This window comes from Oncorhynchus kisutch, unplaced genomic scaffold, assembly GCF_002021735.2.
Source record: "Oncorhynchus kisutch isolate 150728-3 unplaced genomic scaffold, Okis_V2 Okis03b-Okis08b_hom, whole genome shotgun sequence".
NCBI lineage: Eukaryota > Metazoa > Chordata > Actinopteri > Salmoniformes > Salmonidae > Oncorhynchus > Oncorhynchus kisutch.
Window position 1 is genome coordinate 12786663 of NW_022261980.1, and position 20837 is coordinate 12807499.

The 20837-nt window shown below is 41.8% G+C and overlaps 1 protein-coding gene and 1 long non-coding RNA gene across 5 annotated transcripts; both read left to right on the top strand.

Annotated features, from left to right (window-relative positions):
• The first annotated feature begins 727 nt into the window (after positions 1–727).
• On the top strand, positions 728–15170 carry LOC109877603 (gamma-secretase subunit Aph-1b). Of its 2 annotated transcripts, XM_031812800.1 has the most exons (6): positions 735–1080; positions 1765–1935; positions 12205–12278; positions 13156–13278; positions 14323–14450; positions 14867–15170. In XM_031812800.1, the coding sequence occupies exons 1-6, from the start codon at positions 968–970 to the stop codon at positions 15032–15034; spliced, it is 777 nt and encodes a 258-aa protein (XP_031668660.1). In that variant the 5' UTR covers positions 735–967; the 3' UTR covers positions 15035–15170. The 2 variants fall into 2 exon arrangements, with proteins under 2 accessions (XP_031668661.1, XP_031668660.1); XM_031812801.1 differs by lacking the exons at positions 14323–14450; positions 14867–15170 and adding an exon at positions 14066–14316 and having other exon boundaries at positions 728–1080.
• Positions 15171–16344: 1174 nt separating this feature from the next.
• On the top strand, positions 16345–18030 carry LOC116359650 (uncharacterized). 3 transcript variants are annotated; one of them, XR_004206727.1, is made up of 2 exons: positions 16345–17648; positions 17805–18030. It is a non-coding gene; the product is annotated as an uncharacterized LOC116359650 (long non-coding RNA). The 3 variants fall into 3 exon arrangements; XR_004206728.1 differs by having other exon boundaries at positions 16345–17618; XR_004206729.1 differs by having other exon boundaries at positions 16345–17498.
• The last annotated feature ends 2807 nt before the right edge of the window (positions 18031–20837 follow it).

Genomic DNA, 20837 nt, shown 5'->3' on the forward strand with positions numbered 1-20837 from the left:
TTACATACCCTACATTATTTATCTCATATGTATACGTATATACTGTACTCTATATCATCTACTGCATCTTTATGTAATACATGTATCACTAGCCACTTTAAACTATGCCACTTTGTTTACATACTCATCTCATATGTATATACTGTACTCGATACCATCTACTGCATCTTGCCTATGCCGCTCTGTACCATCACTCATTCATACATCTTTATGTACATATTCTTTATCCCTTTACACTTGTGTGTATAAGGTAGTAGTTTTGGAATTGTTAGTTAGATTACTCGTTGGTTATTATTGCATTGTCGGAACTAGAAGCACAAGCATTTCGCTACACTCGCATTAACATCTGCTAAACATGTGTATGTGACAAATAAAATTTGATTTGATTTGAAAATGCAATTTGATTTGAATTTTGATTTGAGAGTGGATTGATAACGTTGGTTAATACTATCTCAGAATGTAATGCTTTATGAAGACTGTAGATGTCGCTGTTGAAGAGAGTCAAAGATAGTGAGGAAACGAGAAAGCCGACCTATTTATTTATCTAAATTCGATAGTGGCACAGACATAAATAATACTATTTTCATAAATCACACGTATACAACTAACGTATGAATAGCTATGTTTTTAATTTAGGTGTATCGTCTTGTCTGAAATCATTTATCATTGTCTGAAAGCAATTGCTGAATATTGGCTATGCGGGAACTTTTGTCGTCGAATATCTTTGCTCCTGCGGTCACGTGCCTGCAAACATTTAGAACAGGAAGTGATACTGTAGCATCAAGGAACCCACAATAAAATACACAACAATGAGATTATTTAGATAGCTTCAGGTTTACTTCAGTTGTAAAGAAGCATCCAAGCTCTCGGAAAGATACACTCTTTCAGCCATTGAAGAGAAGAAGGGCCCTGCGGTGGAGGTTTTGTTAACAGGCTAACTTGAGTCGAAGTCGGACCAAGCCCCAAAATGACTGCATCTGTGTTTTTCGGGTGTACATTCATCGCTTTCGGCCCTGCCATTGCACTGTTCTTGTTTACTATTGCCAGGGACCCACTCCGAGTGATATTTCTTATCGCCGGGTAAGTAGCTAGTGTGACGTTAACGAAATAAATAGATAGCAAGCAAACCATCTAGATTTGGATAATGTAGCCTTCTAGCCAACAGTAGTTACCCGTATATGAGAACTAGGTAGCCCAAAGGCTAATGCTAAATCACAAACAAAACCTCTTTCTTTTTGGTCACACATTTCCGGACATGTGCTTTTGCTGTATTAGAATTATTGACTCCGTTAAGTGTCTGCAAATGTTAAACACAAACCACTGTTAGTTGGAGAGCTACAGGTCGCGCAATGTTTTGTTCCAGCCCAGCACTAATCCTAAATAGTCGCACATGCGCGACTACAGGTACCCCCCCTGTATTTCTTTGACATTTTGTGGAGCACCCGTAGAATGTTTTATTTCACAGTACAGTCATTCTTGTATGTACTTAGTTAGCTAAATATTATGTATGTGGCTATATGAGAAGTGTACAACGTGTATTACAGGGGTACCTTGCTATGTATGTATTATGTTGTGTGTATTGACCAGTGTCTATTTTGTATACAGTAGTACTATGTGTCTAAAAAAAATCCTATTTGGAGACGAGTTCATCCAATCCTAAACTCTGTCCATTTCAGTGTGTGTGACGGAACCTTTATTTTATGAGTGTTTCTATACCTAGTGTTAAACTCATGTTTTTTTTATTTTTCTTCTTCTCTCTCCCAGGGCGTTCTTCTGGTTGTGTTCTCTGCTGCTGTCTTCACTAGTGTGGTTCATCACCGTTCAGATCAGCAACAAAGAGAGTTCCTCCCAGCAGAAAGGACTGCTCATATTCGGGGTGGTGCTCTCCGTGCTGCTGCAGGAGACTTGCCGCTTTGGCTACTACAAGCTGCTGAAGTAAGTCGCAGACCTGGGCTCAAAAACAGACCTGGGTTCATTTGCTTTAGCCTGTGTGGAGTGCTACATAGTCAGCGATGGCTGTTTTTTTTAAGGTCATCTATTGGTCAATTTTAAACCCGACAAGCTCAAATCAAACCCAGATAAAGTATTTGAAATGATTTCAAATAGTATTTGAACCCAGGTGTAGTAAGCCTATCCCCATGACCTGCTCAGCGATGCTGCTGCTCTACATTCTGGTCTTATATCCCTCAGGGGTTTTCCAGACTGTAACAGAGAAGAAGTCCATTGTTGAGAGGAATATCAGTGCTTTCAGAAAGTATTCACACCCTTTTTGAGTTATTCCACATTTTGTTTTAAAATGGATAACATTTTATATTATTGGTCTCTGGCCTTGTGGAGATGTGGATTTATGCCCAACTCGTCACGAATGCACACTAAACTTCTGTTAGAATGTGCTATTTTAATATAGGGCCTATTTCCCTTATGCATTCTGCCATGTCTTCCTAGAAGGTGCGGCAGGGTAGCCTAGTGGAGCGTTGGACTAGTAACCGGAAGGTTGCAAGTTCAAACCCCCGAGCTGACAAGGTACAAATCTGTCGTTCTGCCCCTGAACAGGCAGTTAACCCACTGTTCCTAGGCCGTCATTGAAAATAAGAATTTGTTCTTAACTGACCTGCCTAGTTAAAAAAAAGAAGCATTATACTGCAGCACTATATTATTCTATAGCTCCTGTGTTAGCAGTTAGCATTATACTGTACGGCTATATTATTCTATTGCTCCTTTGTTAGCAGTTAGCATTATACTGCACGGCTGTATTATTCTATAGCGCTTGTGTTAGCAGTTAGCAGTATACTGCACGGCTATATTATTCTATAGCTCCTGTGTTAGCAGTTAGCATTATACTGTACGGCTATATTATTCTATTGCTCCTGTGTTAGCAGTTAGCATTATACTGCACGGCTATATTATTCTATAGCTCCTGTGTTAGCAGTTAGCATTATACTGTACGGCTATATTATTCTATTGCTCCTTTGTTAGCAGTTAGCATTATACTGTACGGCTATATTATTCTATTGCTCCTTTGTTAGCAGTTAGCATTATACTGCACGGCTATATTATTCTATTGCTCCTTTGTTAGCAGTTAGCATTATACTGCACGGCTATATTATTCTATAGCTCCTGTGTTAGCAGTTAGCATTATACTGCACGGCTATATTATTCTATTGCTCCTTTGTTAGCAGTTAGCATTATACTGCACGGCTATATTATTCTATAGCTCCTGTGTTAGCAGTTAGCATTATACTGCACGGCTATATTATTCTATAGCTCCTGTGTTAGCAGTTAGCATTATACTGCACGGCTATATTATTCTATAGCTCCTGTGTTAGCAGTTAGCATTATACTGCAGCACTATATTGTTCTATAGCTCCTGTGTTAGCAGTTAGCATTATACTGCAGCACTTTATTATTCTATAGCTCCTGTGTTAGCAGTTAGCATTATACTGTACGGCTATATTATTCTATTGCTCCTTTGTTAGTAGTTAGCATTATACTGTACGGCTATATTATTCTATTGCTCCTTTGTTAGCAGTTAGCATTATACTGCACGGCTATATTATTCTATAGCTCCTGTGTTAGCAGTTAGCATTATACTGCACGGCTATATTATTCTATTGCTCCTTTGTTAGCAGTTAGCATTATACTGCACGGCTATATTATTCTATAGCTCCTGTGTTAGCAGTTAGCATTATACTGCACGGCTATATTATTCTATTGCTCCTTTGTTAGCAGTTAGCATTATACTGCACGGCTATATTATTCTATAGCTCCTGTGTTAGCAGTTAGCATTATACTGCACGGCTATATTATTCTATAGCTCCTGTGTTAGCAGTTAGCATTATACTGCACGGCTATATTATTCTATAGCTCCTGTGTTAGCAGTTAGCATTATACTGCAGCACTATATTGTTCTATAGCTCCTGTGTTAGCAGTTAGCATTATACTGCAGCACTTTATTATTCTATAGCTCCTGTGTTAGCAGTTAGCATTATACTGTACGGCTATATTATTCTATTGCTCCTTTGTTAGTAGTTAGCATTATACTGTACGGCTATATTATTCTATTGCTCCTTTGTTAGCAGTTAGCATTATACTGCACGGCTATATTATTCTATAGCTCCTGTGTTAGCAGTTAGCATTATACTGTACGGCTATATTATTCTATTGCTCCTTTGTTAGCAGTTAGCATTATACTGCACGGCTATATTATTCTATAGCTCCTGTGTTTGCAGTTAGCATTATACTGCACGGCTATATTGTTCTATAGCTCCTGTGTTAGCAGTTAGCATTATACTGCAGCACTATATTGTTCTATAGCTCCTGTGTTAGCAGTTAGCATTATACTGCAGCACTATATTGTTCTATAGCTCCTGTGTTAGCAGTTAGCATTATACTGTACGGCTATATTATTCTATTGCTCCTTTGTTAGCAGTTAGCATTATACTGCACGGCTATATTATTCTATAGCTCCTGTGTTAGCAGTTAGCATTATACTGCACGGCTATATTATTCTATAGCTCCTGTGTTAGCAGTTAGCATTATACTGCAGCACTATATTGTTCTATAGCTCCTGTGTTAGCAGTTAGCATTATACTGCACGGCTATATTATTCTATTGCTCCTTTGTTAGCAGTTAGCATTATACTGCAGCACTATATTGTTCTATAGCTCCTGTGTTAGCAGTTAGCATTATACTGCAGCACTTTATTATTCTATAGCTCCTGTGTTAGCAGTTAGCATTATACTGTACGGCTATATTATTCTATTGCTCCTTTGTTAGTAGTTAGCATTATACTGTACGGCTATATTATTCTATTGCTCCTTTGTTAGCAGTTAGCATTATACTGCACGGCTATATTATTCTATAGCTCCTGTGTTTGCAGTTAGCATTATACTGCACGGCTATATTGTTCTATAGCTCCTGTGTTAGCAGTTAGCATTATACTGCAGCACTATATTGTTCTATAGCTCCTGTGTTAGCAGTTAGCATTATACTGCAGCACTATATTGTTCTATAGCTCCTGTGTTAGCAGTTAGCATTATACTGTACGGCAATATTATTCTATTGCTCCTTTGTTAGCAGTTAGCATTATACTGCACGGCTATATTATTCTATTGCTCCTTTGTTAGCAGTTAGCATTATACTGCACGGCTATATTATTCTATAGCTCCTGTGTTAGCAGTTAGAATTATACTGCACGGCTATATTATTCTATAGCTCCTGTGTTAGCAGTTAGCATTATACTGCAGCACTATATTGTTCTATAGCTCCTGTGTTAGCAGTTAGCATTATACTGCAGCACTTTATTATTCTATAGCTCCTGTGTTAGCAGTTAGCATTATACTGCAGCACTATATTGTTCTATAGCTCCTGTGTTAGCAGTTAGCAGTATACTGCACGGCTATATTATTCTATAGCTCCTGTGTTAGCAGTTAGCATTATACTGCACGGCTATATTATTCTATAGCTCCTGTGTTTGCAGTTAGCATTATACTGCACGGCTATATTATTCTATAGCTCCTGTGTTAGCAGTTAGCATTATACTGCAGCACTATATTGTTCTATAGCTCCTGTGTTAGCAGTTAGCATTATACTGCAGCACTTTATTATTCTATAGCTCCTGTGTTAGCAGTTAGCATTATACTGTACGGCTATATTATTCTATTGCTCCTTTGTTAGCAGTTAGCATTATACTGCACGGCTATATTATTCTATAGCTCCTGTGTTTGCAGTTAGCATTATACTGCACGGCTATATTATTCTATAGCTCCTGTGTTAGCAGTTAGCATTATACTGCAGCACTATATTGTTCTATAGCTCCTGTGTTAGCAGTTAGCATTATACTGTACGGCTATATTATTCTATTGCTCCTTTGTTAGCAGTTAGCATTATACTGCACGGCTGTATTATTCTATAGCGCTTGTGTTAGCAGTTAGCAGTATACTGCACGGCTATATTATTCTATAGCTCCTGTGTTAGCAGTTAGCATTATACTGTACGGCTATATTATTCTATTGCTCCTTTGTTAGCAGTTAGCATTATACTGTACGGCTATATTATTCTATTGCTCCTTTGTTAGCAGTTAGCATTATACTGCACGGCTATATTATTCTATTGCTCCTTTGTTAGCAGTTAGCATTATACTGCACGGCTATATTATTCTATAGCTCCTGTGTTAGCAGTTAGCATTATACTGCACGGCTATATTATTCTATTGCTCCTTTGTTAGCAGTTAGCATTATACTGCACGGCTATATTATTCTATAGCTCCTGTGTTAGCAGTTAGCATTATACTGCACGGCTATATTATTCTATAGCTCCTGTGTTAGCAGTTAGCATTATACTGCACGGCTATATTATTCTATAGCTCCTGTGTTTGCAGTTAGCATTATACTGCACGGCTATATTGTTCTATAGCTCCTGTGTTAGCAGTTAGCATTATACTGCAGCACTATATTGTTCTATAGCTCCTGTGTTAGCAGTTAGCATTATACTGCAGCACTATATTGTTCTATAGCTCCTGTGTTAGCAGTTAGCATTATACTGTACGGCTATATTATTCTATTGCTCCTTTGTTAGCAGTTAGCATTATACTGTACGGCTATATTATTCTATTGCTCCTTTGTTAGTAGTTAGCATTATACTGTACGGCTATATTATTCTATTGCTCCTTTGTTAGCAGTTAGCATTATACTGCACGGCTATATTATTCTATAGCTCCTGTGTTAGCAGTTAGCATTATACTGTACGGCTATATTATTCTATTGCTCCTTTGTTAGCAGTTAGCATTATACTGCACGGCTATATTATTCTATAGCTCCTGTGTTTGCAGTTAGCATTATACTGCACGGCTATATTGTTCTATAGCTCCTGTGTTAGCAGTTAGCATTATACTGCAGCACTATATTGTTCTATAGCTCCTGTGTTAGCAGTTAGCATTATACTGCAGCACTATATTGTTCTATAGCTCCTGTGTTAGCAGTTAGCATTATACTGTACGGCTATATTATTCTATTGCTCCTTTGTTAGCAGTTAGCATTATACTGCACGGCTATATTATTCTATAGCTCCTGTGTTAGCAGTTAGCATTATACTGCACGGCTATATTATTCTATAGCTCCTGTGTTAGCAGTTAGCATTATACTGCAGCACTATATTGTTCTATAGCTCCTGTGTTAGCAGTTAGCATTATACTGCAGCACTTTATTATTCTATAGCTCCTGTGTTAGCAGTTAGCATTATACTGTACGGCTATATTATTCTATTGCTCCTTTGTTAGTAGTTAGCATTATACTGTACGGCTATATTATTCTATTGCTCCTTTGTTAGCAGTTAGCATTATACTGCACGGCTATATTATTCTATAGCTCCTGTGTTAGCAGTTAGAATTATACTACACGGCTATATTATTCTATAGCTCCTGTGTTAGCAGTTAGCATTATACTGCAGCACTATATTGTTCTATAGCTCCTGTGTTAGCAGTTAGCATTATACTGCAGCACTATATTGTTCTATAGCTCCTGTGTTAGCAGTTAGCATTATACTGCAACACTATATTGTTCTATAGCTCCTGTGTTAGCAGTTAGCATTATACTGCAACACTATATTGTTCTATAGCTCCTGTGTTAGCAGTTAGCATTATACTGCAGCACTATATTATTCTATAGCTCCTGTGTTAGCAGTTAGCATTATACTGCAGCACTATATTGTTCTATAGCTCCTGTGTTAGCAGTTAGCATTATACTGCAACACTATATTATTCTATAGCTCCTGTGTTAGCAGTTAGCATTATACTGCAGCACTATATTATTCTATAGCTCCTGTGTTAGCAGTAAGCTGCTGTTTATCCATCATGCCCAGTTCGGTAGGAAAAGGTTTGAAAGGTATTTTAGGAGAATCGTTTCCACATGTAAAGGCGGTTATTTCAAATCAAATCAAATGTATTTGTCACATACACATGGTTAGCAGATGTTATTGGTCACATACACACGGTTAGCGGATGTTATTTGTCACATACACATGGTTAGCAGATGTTAATGCGAGTGTAGCGAAATGCTTGTGCTTATAGTTCCGACATTGCAGTAATAACCAACGAGTAATCTAACTAACAATTCCAAAACGAATACCTTACACTTGTGTGTATAAAGAATATGTACATAAAGATATATGAATGAGTGATGGTACAGAGCGGCATAGGCAAGATACAGTAGATGGTATCGAGTACAGTATATACATATGAGATGAGTATGTAAACAAAGTGGCATAGTTTAAAGTGGCTAGTGATGCATGTATTACATAAAGATGCAGTAGATGATATAGAGTACAGTATATACGTATACATATGAGATAAATAATGTATAGTATGTAAACATTATATTAGGTAGCATTGTTTAAAGTGGCTAGTGATATATTTTACATCAATTCCCATTATTAAAGTGGCTGGAGTTGAGTCAGTGTGTTGGCAGCAGCCACTCAATGTTAGTGGTGGCTGTTTAACAGTCTGATGGCCTTGAGATAGAAGCTGTTTTTCAGTCTCTCGGTCCCAGCTTTGATGCACCTGTACTGACCTCGCCTTCTGGATGATAGAGGGGTGAACAGGCAGTGGCTCGGGTGGTTGTTGTCCTTGATGATCTTTATGGCCTTCCTGTGACATCGGGTGGTGTAGGTGTCCTGGAGGGCAGGTAGTTTGCCCCCGGTGATGCGTTGTGCAGACCTCACTATCCTCTGGAGAGCCTTACGGATGTGGGCGCAGTTGCCGTACCAGGCGGTGCTACAGCCCGACAGGATGCTCTCGATTGTGCATCTGTAGAAGTTTGTGAGTGCTTTTGGTGACAAGCCGAATTTCTTCAGCCTCCTGAGGTTGAAGAGGCGCTGCTGCACCTTCTTCACGATGCTCTCTGTGTGGGTGGACCAATTCAGTTTGTCTGTGATGTGTACCGACCGAGGAACTTAAAACTTGCTACCCTCTCCACTACTGTTCCATCGATGTGGATGGGGGGGTGTTCCCTCTGCTGTTTCCTGAAGTCCACAATCATCTCCTTAGTTTTGTTGACGTTGTGTGTGAGGTTATTTTCCTGACACCACACTCCGAGGGCCCTCACCTCCTCCCTGTAGGCCGTCTCGTCGTTGTTGGTAAACAAGCCTACCACTGTTGTCGTCCGCAAACTTGATGATTGAGTTGGAGGCGTGCGTGCCCACGCAATCGTGGGTGAACAGGGAGTACAGGAGAGGGCTCAGAACGCACCCTTGTGGTGCCCCAGTGTTGAGGATCAGCGGGGTGGAGATGTTGTTACCTACCCTCACCACCTGGGGGCGGCCCGTATTTTCCTGTCTCTAGCAAGCCAGAGTGAAACGTTGTTTCGGTGCACAGAATCATCGTAACACTCACGAGTTAGAGACTCTGTTTCATTCTGTTAATGCTTGCCTTTATTCAGACTTCCCACATTGGGTCAAGAGCTCCGTGTGTCTTGTCTGTGTCGTTTGTTTGCGCGCCCGCCGTTGCTCACCACTATATGTTACTGGGTTGCCGATGTTTAACGTGTGCCCAATTTTGTAAAGCGTACGTGGAAGTGGTTCCCTCTGTTTTAGACAGGATGTAGTAATGGGGTAATTAATGAGGAAGACAGTTACATTTAGTTTACCAGTTATCTGCTCACTTGTCATTGGACATGGGTATGGCCCAGGGAGGGGCTAGAGGATATAAGCTCCAGTTTTGGGATTTCTGGGTAGATTGGGGAGGCTGCTTGAGCCAGATCCACCCTCTACCTATAAGAGCTATGGAAGCTACAGGATAAGCCCGTTTATTTAGTTTGAGAAGTCTATTGTCTACCTGTTTGTGTTGTCAATAGGAATTGCTGGCTATCACACCTTTGCACCAGGACCTTCTGCATCCTTCTGAATATTTGCCCTTAAGAGCGCATCTCTACGTTACCCATGGTTACACACAATACCTCATTTCAAAATGGATGTTTTTCATTTTTTTTTTTTTACAAATTAAAAAAACGAAAAGTTAAAATGTCTTGAGTCAATAAGTATTCAACCCCTTTGTTATGGCAAAAACTAAATAGGTTCAGGAGTAAAAATGGGTTTAAATCAGTTGCATGGACTCACTCTGTGTGCTATAATAGTGTTTTAAGAAGGTTTTTGAATGAATACCTCATCTTTGTACCCCACACATACAATTATCTGTAAGGTCCCTCAGTCGAGCAGTGAATTTCAAACCACAAAGACCAGGGAGGTTTTCCAATGCCTCACAAAAAAGGGCATCTATTGGTAGATGGGTAAAATAAAATAAAAAAGCAGACATTGAATATCCCTTTGAACACGGTGAAGTTATTAATTACACTTTGGATGGTGTATCAATACACCCAATCACTACAAAGATACAGGTGTCCTTCCTAACGCAGTTGCCCGAGAGGAAGGAAACCACTCAGGGATTTCACCATGAGTGACTTTAAAATAGTTACAGAGTTTAATGGCTGTAATAGGAGAGAACTGAGGATCGATCAACATCATTATAGTTACTCCACAATACTAACCTAAACGACAGAGTGAAAAGAAGGAAGCCTGTACAGAATAAAACATATTCCAAAACACCCAACAAGGCACTTAATACTGAAAAGAATGTGGCAAAACGCTCACCTTTTTGTCCTGAAAACATCCAACAAGGCACTTAATACTGAAAAGAATGTGGCAAAACGCTCACCTTTTTGTCCTGAAAACATCCAACAAGGCACTTAATACTGAAAAGAATGTGGCAAAACGCTCACCTTTTTGTCCTGAAAACATCCAACAAGGCACTTAATACTGAAAAGAATGTGGCAAAACGCTCACCTTTTTGTCCTGAAAACATCCAACAAGGCACTTAATACTGAAAAGAATGTGGCAAAACGCTCACCTTTTTGTCCTGAAAACATCCAACAAGGCACTTAATACTGAAAAGAATGTGGCAAAACGCTCACCTTTTTGTCCTGAAAACATCCAACAAGGCACTTAATACTGAAAAGAATGTGGCAAAACGCTCACCTTTTTGTCCTGAAAACATCCAACAAGGCACTTAATACTGAAAAGAATGTGGCAAAACGCTCACCTTTTTGTCCTGAAAACATCCAACAAGGCACTTAATACTGAAAAGAATGTGGCAAAACGCTCACCTTTTTGTCCTGAAAACAAAGTGTTATGTTTGGGGCAAATCCAATACAACACATTACTGAGTACCACTCTCCATGTATTCAAGCATAGTGGTGGCTGCGTCATGTTATGGGTATGGCTTGTAATTGTTAAGGACGAGTTTTTCAGGATAAAAATGAAATGGAATGGCGCTAAGCACAGGCAAAATCCTAGAGGAAAACCTGGTTGAGTCTGTTTTCCACCAGACACTGGGAGATGAATTCACCTTTCAGCAGGACAATAACCTCAAACACAAGGCCAAATCTACACTGGGAGATGTATTCACCTTTCAGCAGGACAATAACCTCAAACACAAGGCCAAATCTACACTGGAGTTGCTTACCAAGAAGACGGTAAAATGGCCGAGTTACAGTTTTGACTTAAATCTACTTTGAAAATCTATGACCTTTTAAAAGACCTGAAAATGATTGCTTTATCTAGCAATGATCAACAACCAATTTGACAGAGCTTGAAGTATTTTGACAAGTAATAATGGGAAAATGTTGCACAGGTGTGGATAGCTGGAAGAGACTCACCCAGAAAGACTCACAGCTGTAAATCACTGCCAAAGGTGATTCTACAAAGTATAGACTCAGGGGTGTTGAATACTTATGTAAATGAGATATTTCTCTATTTTAATTTTCTATACATTTGCAAATATTTCTATAAACATATTTTTTTCACTTTGTCGTTTTTTGGGGTATAATGTGTGTAGATGGGTGAGAATCTATTTAACCCATTTTGAATTCCGGCTGTAACACAACCAAATGTGGAATAAGTCAAGGGGTATGAATACTTTCTGAAGGCACTTCCAGTAGCTGACAGATTCTGCCTGTTTTCATAGCTTTTGTTGTAAGAGAAACTTGGACGCTTAATGATAGTGGATGGACACTCAGTGATTCGACGATAGTTTGACTTTTCTTTGTTTTTAGTCTTGGAGAAACGTGTAAACTGTAGTATAATTAAGGGTTGGGTTTGGGTGCTACTGTATTTGATGATACTGTAGTTTGATTGTTGTGATATTTCTTTGTTTTACAGGAAGGCAAACGAAGGCTTGCTCATGTTGAGTGCAGAGGAAACGATGCCGATCTCCATACGGCAACTAGCCTATGGTAATGTGGAGGAAGACCGAAAATTACCTCATGTGCATAACATTATGAATAGAAGCAGATGGAAGATATTAGACATTATGAATAGAAGCAAATGGAAGATATTAGAGATTATGAATAGAAGCAGATATTAGAGATTATGAATAGAAGCAGATGGAAGATATTAGAGATTATGAATAGAAGCAAATGGAAGATATTAGAGATTATGAATAGAAGCAAATGGAAGATATTAGAGATTATGAATAGAAGCAGATATTAGAGATTATGAATAGAAGCAGATGGAAGATATTCGAGATTATGAATAGAAGCAAATGGAAGATATTAGAGATTATGAATAGAAGCAGATATTAGAGATTATGAATAGAAGCAGATGCTAGATTTTTAGAGATTATGAATAGAAGCAGATGCTAGATTTTTAGAGATTATGAATAGAAGCAGATGCTAGATTTGAGAGATTATGAATAGAAGCAGATGCTAGATTTTAGAGAGTATGAATAGAAGCAGATATTAGAGATTATGAATAGAAGCAGATATTAGAGATTATGAATAGAAGCAGGTGCTAGATTTGAGAGATTATGATTAGAAGCAGGTGCTAGATTTGAGAGATTATGATTAGAAGCAGGTGCTAGATTTGAGAGATTATGATTAGAGAATAGAAGCAGATGGAAGATATTAGAGATTATGAATGGAAGCAGATGGAAGATATTAGCTTTGAGGCAGAGTTTTGTAGCCCCTTTTCCTCTGTGGTAGCAGTTATCATGGTTCATATTACATTAAAACCCTCATAGCTGTTATTTTAGACCGTAGAGTGCCATTACATCTTTCCCTGTTGTTGTCTGTCTCCCCAGTGTCTGATAGTGTCTCTGTCTGTTTTCCCCAGTGTCTGGGCTGGGGTTCGGCTTCATGAGTGGAGCGTTCTCAATGGTCAATATCCTGGCCGATTCTGTTGGCCCCGGCACCATTGGTATCCATGGAGACTCCCAACACTACTTCCTGTCCTCAGGTACTGTACGAGTCTGCCATGTTTTAAAATGTACTTACTTAATAGCCTGAAACCACACAGGAAGAAATGTTTTAATTCACTAACTTTCCTGACGGTAGTCTTTAAATTTTTATATTTTACCCTCCTTTTCTCCCCAATTTCATGAGATCCAATTTTCATCTTGTCTCATCGCTGCAAGAGAGGCGAAGGTCGAGTCACGTGTCCTCCGAAACATGACCCACCAAACTGTGCTTCTTAATACACAGCCACTTAACCCGGAAGTCAGCCGCACCAATGTGTCGGAGGAAACGCAGTTCTACTGACGACCGAAGTCAGCCTGCAGGTGCCCGGCCCGCCACAAGGTGTCGCTAGAGCGCAATGATCCAAGTAAAGCCCCACCGGCCACACTGCTCGCGCACCCCAACGAGCGTCTGCGTTGTCAAGGGCAAAAATAGAAGTCCTTTCTATTTGTGACGCAGATCGCGCTGCAAGTCCTGCCTCTCTCATCTCCTCATTGGTTATACCCACGTGGGAGACTGAAAGACAAACGAGGTCGGTGGCGGTAATGCACCTAATTTTACGAAAGTCTCAAATCCCAAAATAAAGTCCAGAGAAGAAAACGCCTGGAAGCAGGAGAGATGACTAGAAACAATTCGGTTGACCGTTTTATGTGTGGATTAATTGTCGGAGTAGAGGACCTTGTGCATTTCAGGTAAAATAACAACTCAATGTTAACTCTCTCTCTGTCTCCCCTACAACCTTCATGACCATGGCCATCGTCCTGAGGCTAACTCTGTCTCCCCTATAGCCTTCATGACCATGGCCATCATCCTGAGGCTAACTCTCTCTGTCTCCCCTACAGCCTTCATGGCCATTGTCCTGAGGCTAACTCTCTCTGTCTCCCCTACAGCCTTCATGGCCATTATCCTGAGGCTAACTCTCTCTCTGTCTCCCCTATAGCCTTCATGACCACGGCCATCATCCTGAGGCTAGCTCTGTCTCCCTACAGCCTTCATGACCATGGCCATCATCCTGAGGCTAACTCTCTCTCTGTCTCCCCTACAGCGTTCATGACCATGGCCATCATCCTGCTCCACATGTTCTGGGGTGTGGTGTTCTTTGATTCCTGTGAGAAACAACACTGGTGGTCTCTGGCTGTGGTCGTCATCAGCCACCTCCTCGTCTCCTGTCTGGTAAGTCAGAAAATGGACAGAAAGGATGGCTGGAAAGGATGGCTGGCTGGATGGATAGACCGATACAGTAGATCATTGTGGACTTGACTGATGGGTTGATGAATAAACACTCAGAAGTAAATGTGTGTTGGCAGTAGTCTTACATCCTAGTACTTTTTCTTACTTAGTAACATCTTCATCCCTGTTGGGACATAATGTCACAGGCTCCTCCACTGATTCCTGTCCTTCACCACAGCACTTCAAATGGGACATAACATGTCCCCATAGTAACTCAGCCGTTGTTGTCATGTCTCTCCCCAGACCTTCTAGAACCCTCAGTATTTTTTTTCTCCCAGAGGTTCCTGAACCAGAACCTTCTGTTAGGAATTTCCCCAGAGATCCATAACTCATCAGTCTTTTTGTTATTTCTCTCCTAGACATTCCAGAACCCTCAGTACGTGGGCAGCCTGGTTCCCACCTACATCATCGTGTTCCTCGTGGGTCTCTGGGCGTTCTTCTGCTCCGGGGGTTCTCTCCGGAACCTTAAACTCTGCCTTACCTGCAAAGACAAAGACTTCCTGTTGGCCAACCACCGGCCCAGATAACAGAACACCACTAAAGACACACACACACACGCACACTGTATGGGGACGCTATCCAACAGGACACACACACACCACACAAACAAATAAATAAGTTAAAGACAAACTGGGTCAATGATATGTCTCTCCCCTACCCTCACCATGTGTTCTGTGTTGTTTCAGTGGTGCTGGGGACTGGAAATAGGCTCCAGGGTTGTAGTTCAGAGTAAATATTGTTTAAACACCTTTTTATTTAGTGAAGGGCAGATCTATTACACTGCATTAGTAATAGAATAATCTAGAGGATCCTTCTTCTGTTACCACTACATCCTTGGCAGACACTGCTCAGAACGGTTGATTAAGAGGGGGGGGGGGACGGACTGTGACACACATTTGATCTGTGTGTAGTTTTAAAATGTAGGGTATGTAGTTCCTTAACGAGACGGTACCTATTTGACACCAGACGGGTCTCTGGATCTGTGCCTTCTACAGTAATGATGAGGTAGTTTAGTGTTTTGGCCCTGTATCCATAAAGCATCCGAGTAGAAGCGCTAATCTAGGATCAGACCCCCCCCCCCCATGTAATCTTATTCATTATAATCTAGGATCAGACCCCCCCCCCCCCCCCATGTCCATGTAATCTTATTCATTATAATCTAGGATCAGACCCCCCCCCCCCCCCCATGTCCATGTAATCTTATTCATTATAATCTAGGAACAGACCTCCCCCATGTCCATGTAATCTTATTCATTATAATCTAGGATCAGACCCCCCCCCCCCCCCCATGTCCATGTAATCTTATTCATTATAATCTAGGATCAGACCCCCCCCCCCCCCCCCCATGTCCATGTAATCTTATTCATTATAATCTAGGATCATACCCCCCCCTCCTCCCCCATGTAATCTTATTCATTATAATCTAGGAACAGACCTCCCCCCCCCCCCCCATGTCCATGTAATCTTATTCATTATAATCTAGGATCAGACCCCCCCCCCCCCCCCCATGTCCATGTAATCTTATTCATTATAATCTAGGAACAGACCTCCCCCATGTCCATGTAATCTTATTCATTATAATCTAGGATCAGACCCCCCCCCCCCCCCCATGTCCATGTAATCTTATTCATTATAATCTAGGATCAGACCCCCCCCCCCCCCCCCATGTCCATGTAATCTTATTCATTATAATCTAGGATCAGACCCCCCCCCCCCCCCCATGTCCATGTAATCTTATTCATTATAATCTAGGATCAGACCCCCCCCCCCCCCCATGTCCATGTAATCTTATTCATTATAATCTAGGGTCAGACACCCCCCCCCCCCCCCCCCCCCCATGTCCATGTAATCTTATTCATTATAATCTAGGATCATACCCCCCCCTCCTCCCCCATGTAATCTTATTGGTTCTGATCTGAAAGCCTAAACTGATCCTACAGTAGATCAGCAGGTCTGAACTGATCCTACAGTAGATCAGCAGGTCTGAACCGATCCTACAGTAGATCAGCAGGTCTGAACCGATCCTACAGTAGATCAGCAGGTCTGAACCGATCCTACAGTAGATCAGCAGGTCTGAACCGATCCTACAGTAGATCAGCAGGTCTGAACCGATCCTACAGTAGATCAGCAGGTCTGGACCGATCCTACAGTAGATCAGCAGGTCTGAACCGATCCTACAGTAGATCAGCAGGTCTGAACCGATCCTACAGTAGATCAGCAGGTCAGAACTGATCCTACAGCAGGTCAAAACTGATCCCACAGCAGATCAGCAGGTCGAAACTGATCCTACAGCAGATCAGCAGGTCAAAACTGATCCTACAGCAGATCAGCAGGTCGAAACTGATCCTACAGTAGATCAGCAGGTCTAAACTGATCCTACAGCAGATCTAAACTGATCCTACAGCAGATCAGCAGGTCTAAACTGATCCTACAGTAGATCAGCAGGTCGAAACTGATCCTACAGCAGGTCTAAACTGATCCTACAGCAGATCTAAACTGATCCTACAGCAGATCAGCAGGTCTAAACTGATCCTACAGTAGATCAGCAGGTCGAAACTGATCCTACAGCAGGTCGAAACTGAGCCTACAGCAGATCAGCAGGTCTAAACGGGTCCTACAGTAGATCAGCAGGTCTAAATGGGTCCTACAGTAGATCAGCAGGTCTAAACGGATCCTACAGTAGATCAGCAGGTCTAAACGGATCCTACAGTAGATCAGCAGGTCGAAACTGATCCTACAGCAGATCAGCAGGTCTAAACTGATCCTACAGCAGATCAGCAGGTCTAAACTGATCCTACAGTAGATCAGCAGGTCTAAACTGATCCTACAGTAGATCAGCAGGTCTAAACTGATCCTACAGTAGATCAGCAGGTCTAAACGGATCCTACAGTAGATCAGCAGGTCTAAACGGATCCTACAGTAGATCAGCAGGTCGAAACTGATCCTACAGCAGATCAGCAGGTCGAAACTGATCCTACAGTAGATCAGCAGGTCTAAACTGATCCTACAGTAGATCAGCAGGTCTGAACCGATCCTACAGCAGATCAGCAGGTCTAAACTGATCCTACAGTAGATCAGCAGGTCTAAACTGATCCTACAGTAGATCAGCAGGTCTGAACCGATCCTACAGTAGATCAGCAGGTCTAAACTGATCCTACAGCAGGTCTGAACTGATCCTACAGTAGATCAGCAGGTCTAAACTGATCCTACAGCAGGTCTGAACTGATCCTACAGCAGATCAGCAGGTCTGAACTGATCCTACAGCAGGTCTGAACTGATCCTACAGCAGATCAGCAGGTCGACTATGAGATGCTTTATAAATATACGGCCCTAGATTGTCTTTGTAAATTAACCTTTAAGTGTTTCATCGATATCAGACCTGTGATGTTTTGTATCCAGTTCGTGTTTCTGTCTCCTGCTGTGTTAGTTGTCTGTCTGGCAGGGCAGTTGTGTCATTCTCCTGTTTTAGACGAGTCGGTAGTACGATACAACACAACAGTGTTTGCATAGCAACAACCTACTTTTCATAAACTCCCCCAAACAAAAGCCAATTCCTCCGGAGAACAAAAGCAGCATATTAGGATTTTTTAATATTTTACCTTTATTTAACCATGCAAGTCAGTTAAGAACACATTCTTATTTTCAATGACGGCCTGGGAACAGTGGGGTTAACTGCCTGTTCAGGGGTAGAACGACAGATTTTGTACCTTGTCAGCTCGGGTGTTTGAACTCACAACCTTCCGGTTACTAGTCCAACGCTCTAACCACTAGGCTACCCTGCCGCCCCACATGGAGTTAGGATTTGTTTGTTTGTTTGTTGTAAACATTAAGTTATGAGCTGTTTCAAAATGAAGTTTTGATTCAAATTGAAAATATGTCAAATGTGGTGTGTTTGTTTTGTCAAATGTGGTGTGTAGGTTTTTAGGCCGAATATATTCGGCCTAAAAACCTACACGAATATAAATATTGACCTGATGATGATGATGATGATGATGAGACTGTTTTTATATGAGTGATGTGCTTTACATACTGATTAGTGCTGCTAAGCTAAATGTTTCTTGGATTTGTAATCATCACACTGACCTCAAGGGTTGGTCTGATCTAGTTGGCTTTTAGGATGGGTGTTTATGGGTTGGACATACAGGGGGTCGGTTTCCCCAGACTCAGGTTAAGTTTATTCCTGGACTGAAAAGCACTTTTAACTTTAAAAAAAATTCTCAACTGAGAATGCTTTTTTAAATTTTAGAAGTGGCTTAACTTTTTGTCTGAGTAAACAGACCCAAACTGTAGCACTGTTTAGTCCTGACTTCTATTTTAGTCAAATATTCCCATTGACATCAATGCAAACTGATGACGATCCTCCCTTTTCAAAGAAGACATGCCCTTGAGGAACAAATGATTGAATATGTACATGTACCACATTGTTGTTGATGAATTAGCTGATTTTTCTAGGCAGTGAGTAAGACTTGCGGGAAACAAAAATCCTTTAGAGATCTCAACGGAAGTTAGTTTAAACGAGGCTGCAATAATTTAGTGACAAAATTAAACGAGTCACCTCACTTGTCGTGGTTTTAAAATGTTTTTCTCTGACCTGTTATATATATATATATATATGGAGCTGTACAGCTTTAACACAATAGTGGAGAACTCCCAGCCAATAGTATCAGCCTCTCAGGGTTGAAGGTCACTGATATGCAAATGAGCTGTATGTTCCTGTTTTGACTTGTGCCTGCGTGCACTCTGTTATTTCACCATGCTTCTGTATGGATATAAATGTAAAAGTAGTAGCACGTCGTTCTCCATTGTTGTCAAGTTAATTCTACCGTGCCAGCAAGAGCACAACAACCTGTATGTACATAGGTGATGACAAAACTGTTCCCTCTGATAAAAAAAAAAAAATGTGTATATAATATTGTTTCTAAATGACTATTTAACCCTCTATGATGTTACATCTCCTAGTTTCCATTGTACATAGGAAAATAAAACGGTTAAAGAAAAGTTTGAGGTCCTTTAACATCTGATGGAGTTGGGTCTTGTGCTGGGCTGATGGAGTTGGGTCTTGTGTTGGGCCGATGGAGTTGGGTCTTGTGTTGGGCTGATGGAGTTGGGTCTTGTGTTGGGCCGATGGAGTTGGGCTGATGGAGTTGGGTCTTGTGTTGGGCTGATGGAGTTGGGTCTTGTGTTGGGCCGATGGAGTTGGGTCTTGTGTTGGGCTGATGGAGTTGGGTCTTGTGTTGGGCCGATGGAGTTGGGTCTTGTGTTGGGCTGATGGAGTTGGGTCTTGTGTTGGGCTGATGGAGTTGGGCTGATGGAGTTGGGTCTTGTGTTGGGCTGATGGAGTTGGGTCTTGTGTTGGGCTGATGGAGTTGGGTCTTGTGTTGGGCCGATGGAGTTGGGTCTTGTGTTGGGCTGATGGAGTTGGGTCTTGTGTTGGGCTGATGGAGTTGGGTCTTGTGTTGGGCCGATGGAGTTGGGTCTTGTGTTGGGCCGATGGAGTTGGGTCTTGTGCTGGGCCGATGGAGTTGGGTCTTGTGCTGGGCTGATGGAGTTGGGTCTTGTGCTGGGCTGATGGAGTTGGGTCTTGTGCTGGGCTGATGGAGTTGGGTCTTGTGCTGGGCTGATGGAGTTGGGTCTTGTGTTGGGCTGATGGAGTTGGGTCTTGTGTTGGGCTGATGGAGTTGGGTCTTGTGTTGGGCTGATGGAGTTGGGTCTTGTGTTGGGCCGATGGAGTTGGGCCGATGGAGTTGGGTCTTGTGTTGGGCTGATGGAGTTGGGTCTTGTGTTGGGCTGATGGAGTTGGGTCTTGTGTTGGGCCGATGGAGTTGGGCCGATGGAGTTGGGTCTTGTGTTGGGCTGATGGAGTTGGGTCTTGTGTTGGGCTGATGGAGTTGGGTCTTGTGTTGGGCTGATGGAGTTGGGTATTGTGTTGGGCCGATGGAGTTGGGTCTTGTGTAGGGCCGGAGTTGGGCCGATGGAGTTGGGCCGATGGAGTTGGGTCTTGTGCTGCGCCGATGGAGTTGGGCCGATGGAGTTGGGCCGATGGAGTTGGGTCTTGTGCTGGGCCGATGGAGTTGGGTCTTGTGCTGGGCCGATGGAGTTGGGTCTTGTGTTGGGCCGATGGAGTTGGGTCTTGTGTTGGGCCGATGGAGTTGGGTCTTGTGTTGGGCTGATGGAGTTGGGTCTTGTGTTGGGCTGATGGAGTTGGGTCTTGTGTTGGGCTGATGGAGTTTGGTCTTGTGCTGGGCCGATGGAGTTGGGTCTTGTGTTGGGCTGATGGAGTTAGGTCTTGTGCTGGGCTGATGGAGTTGGGTCTTGTGCTGGGCCGATGGA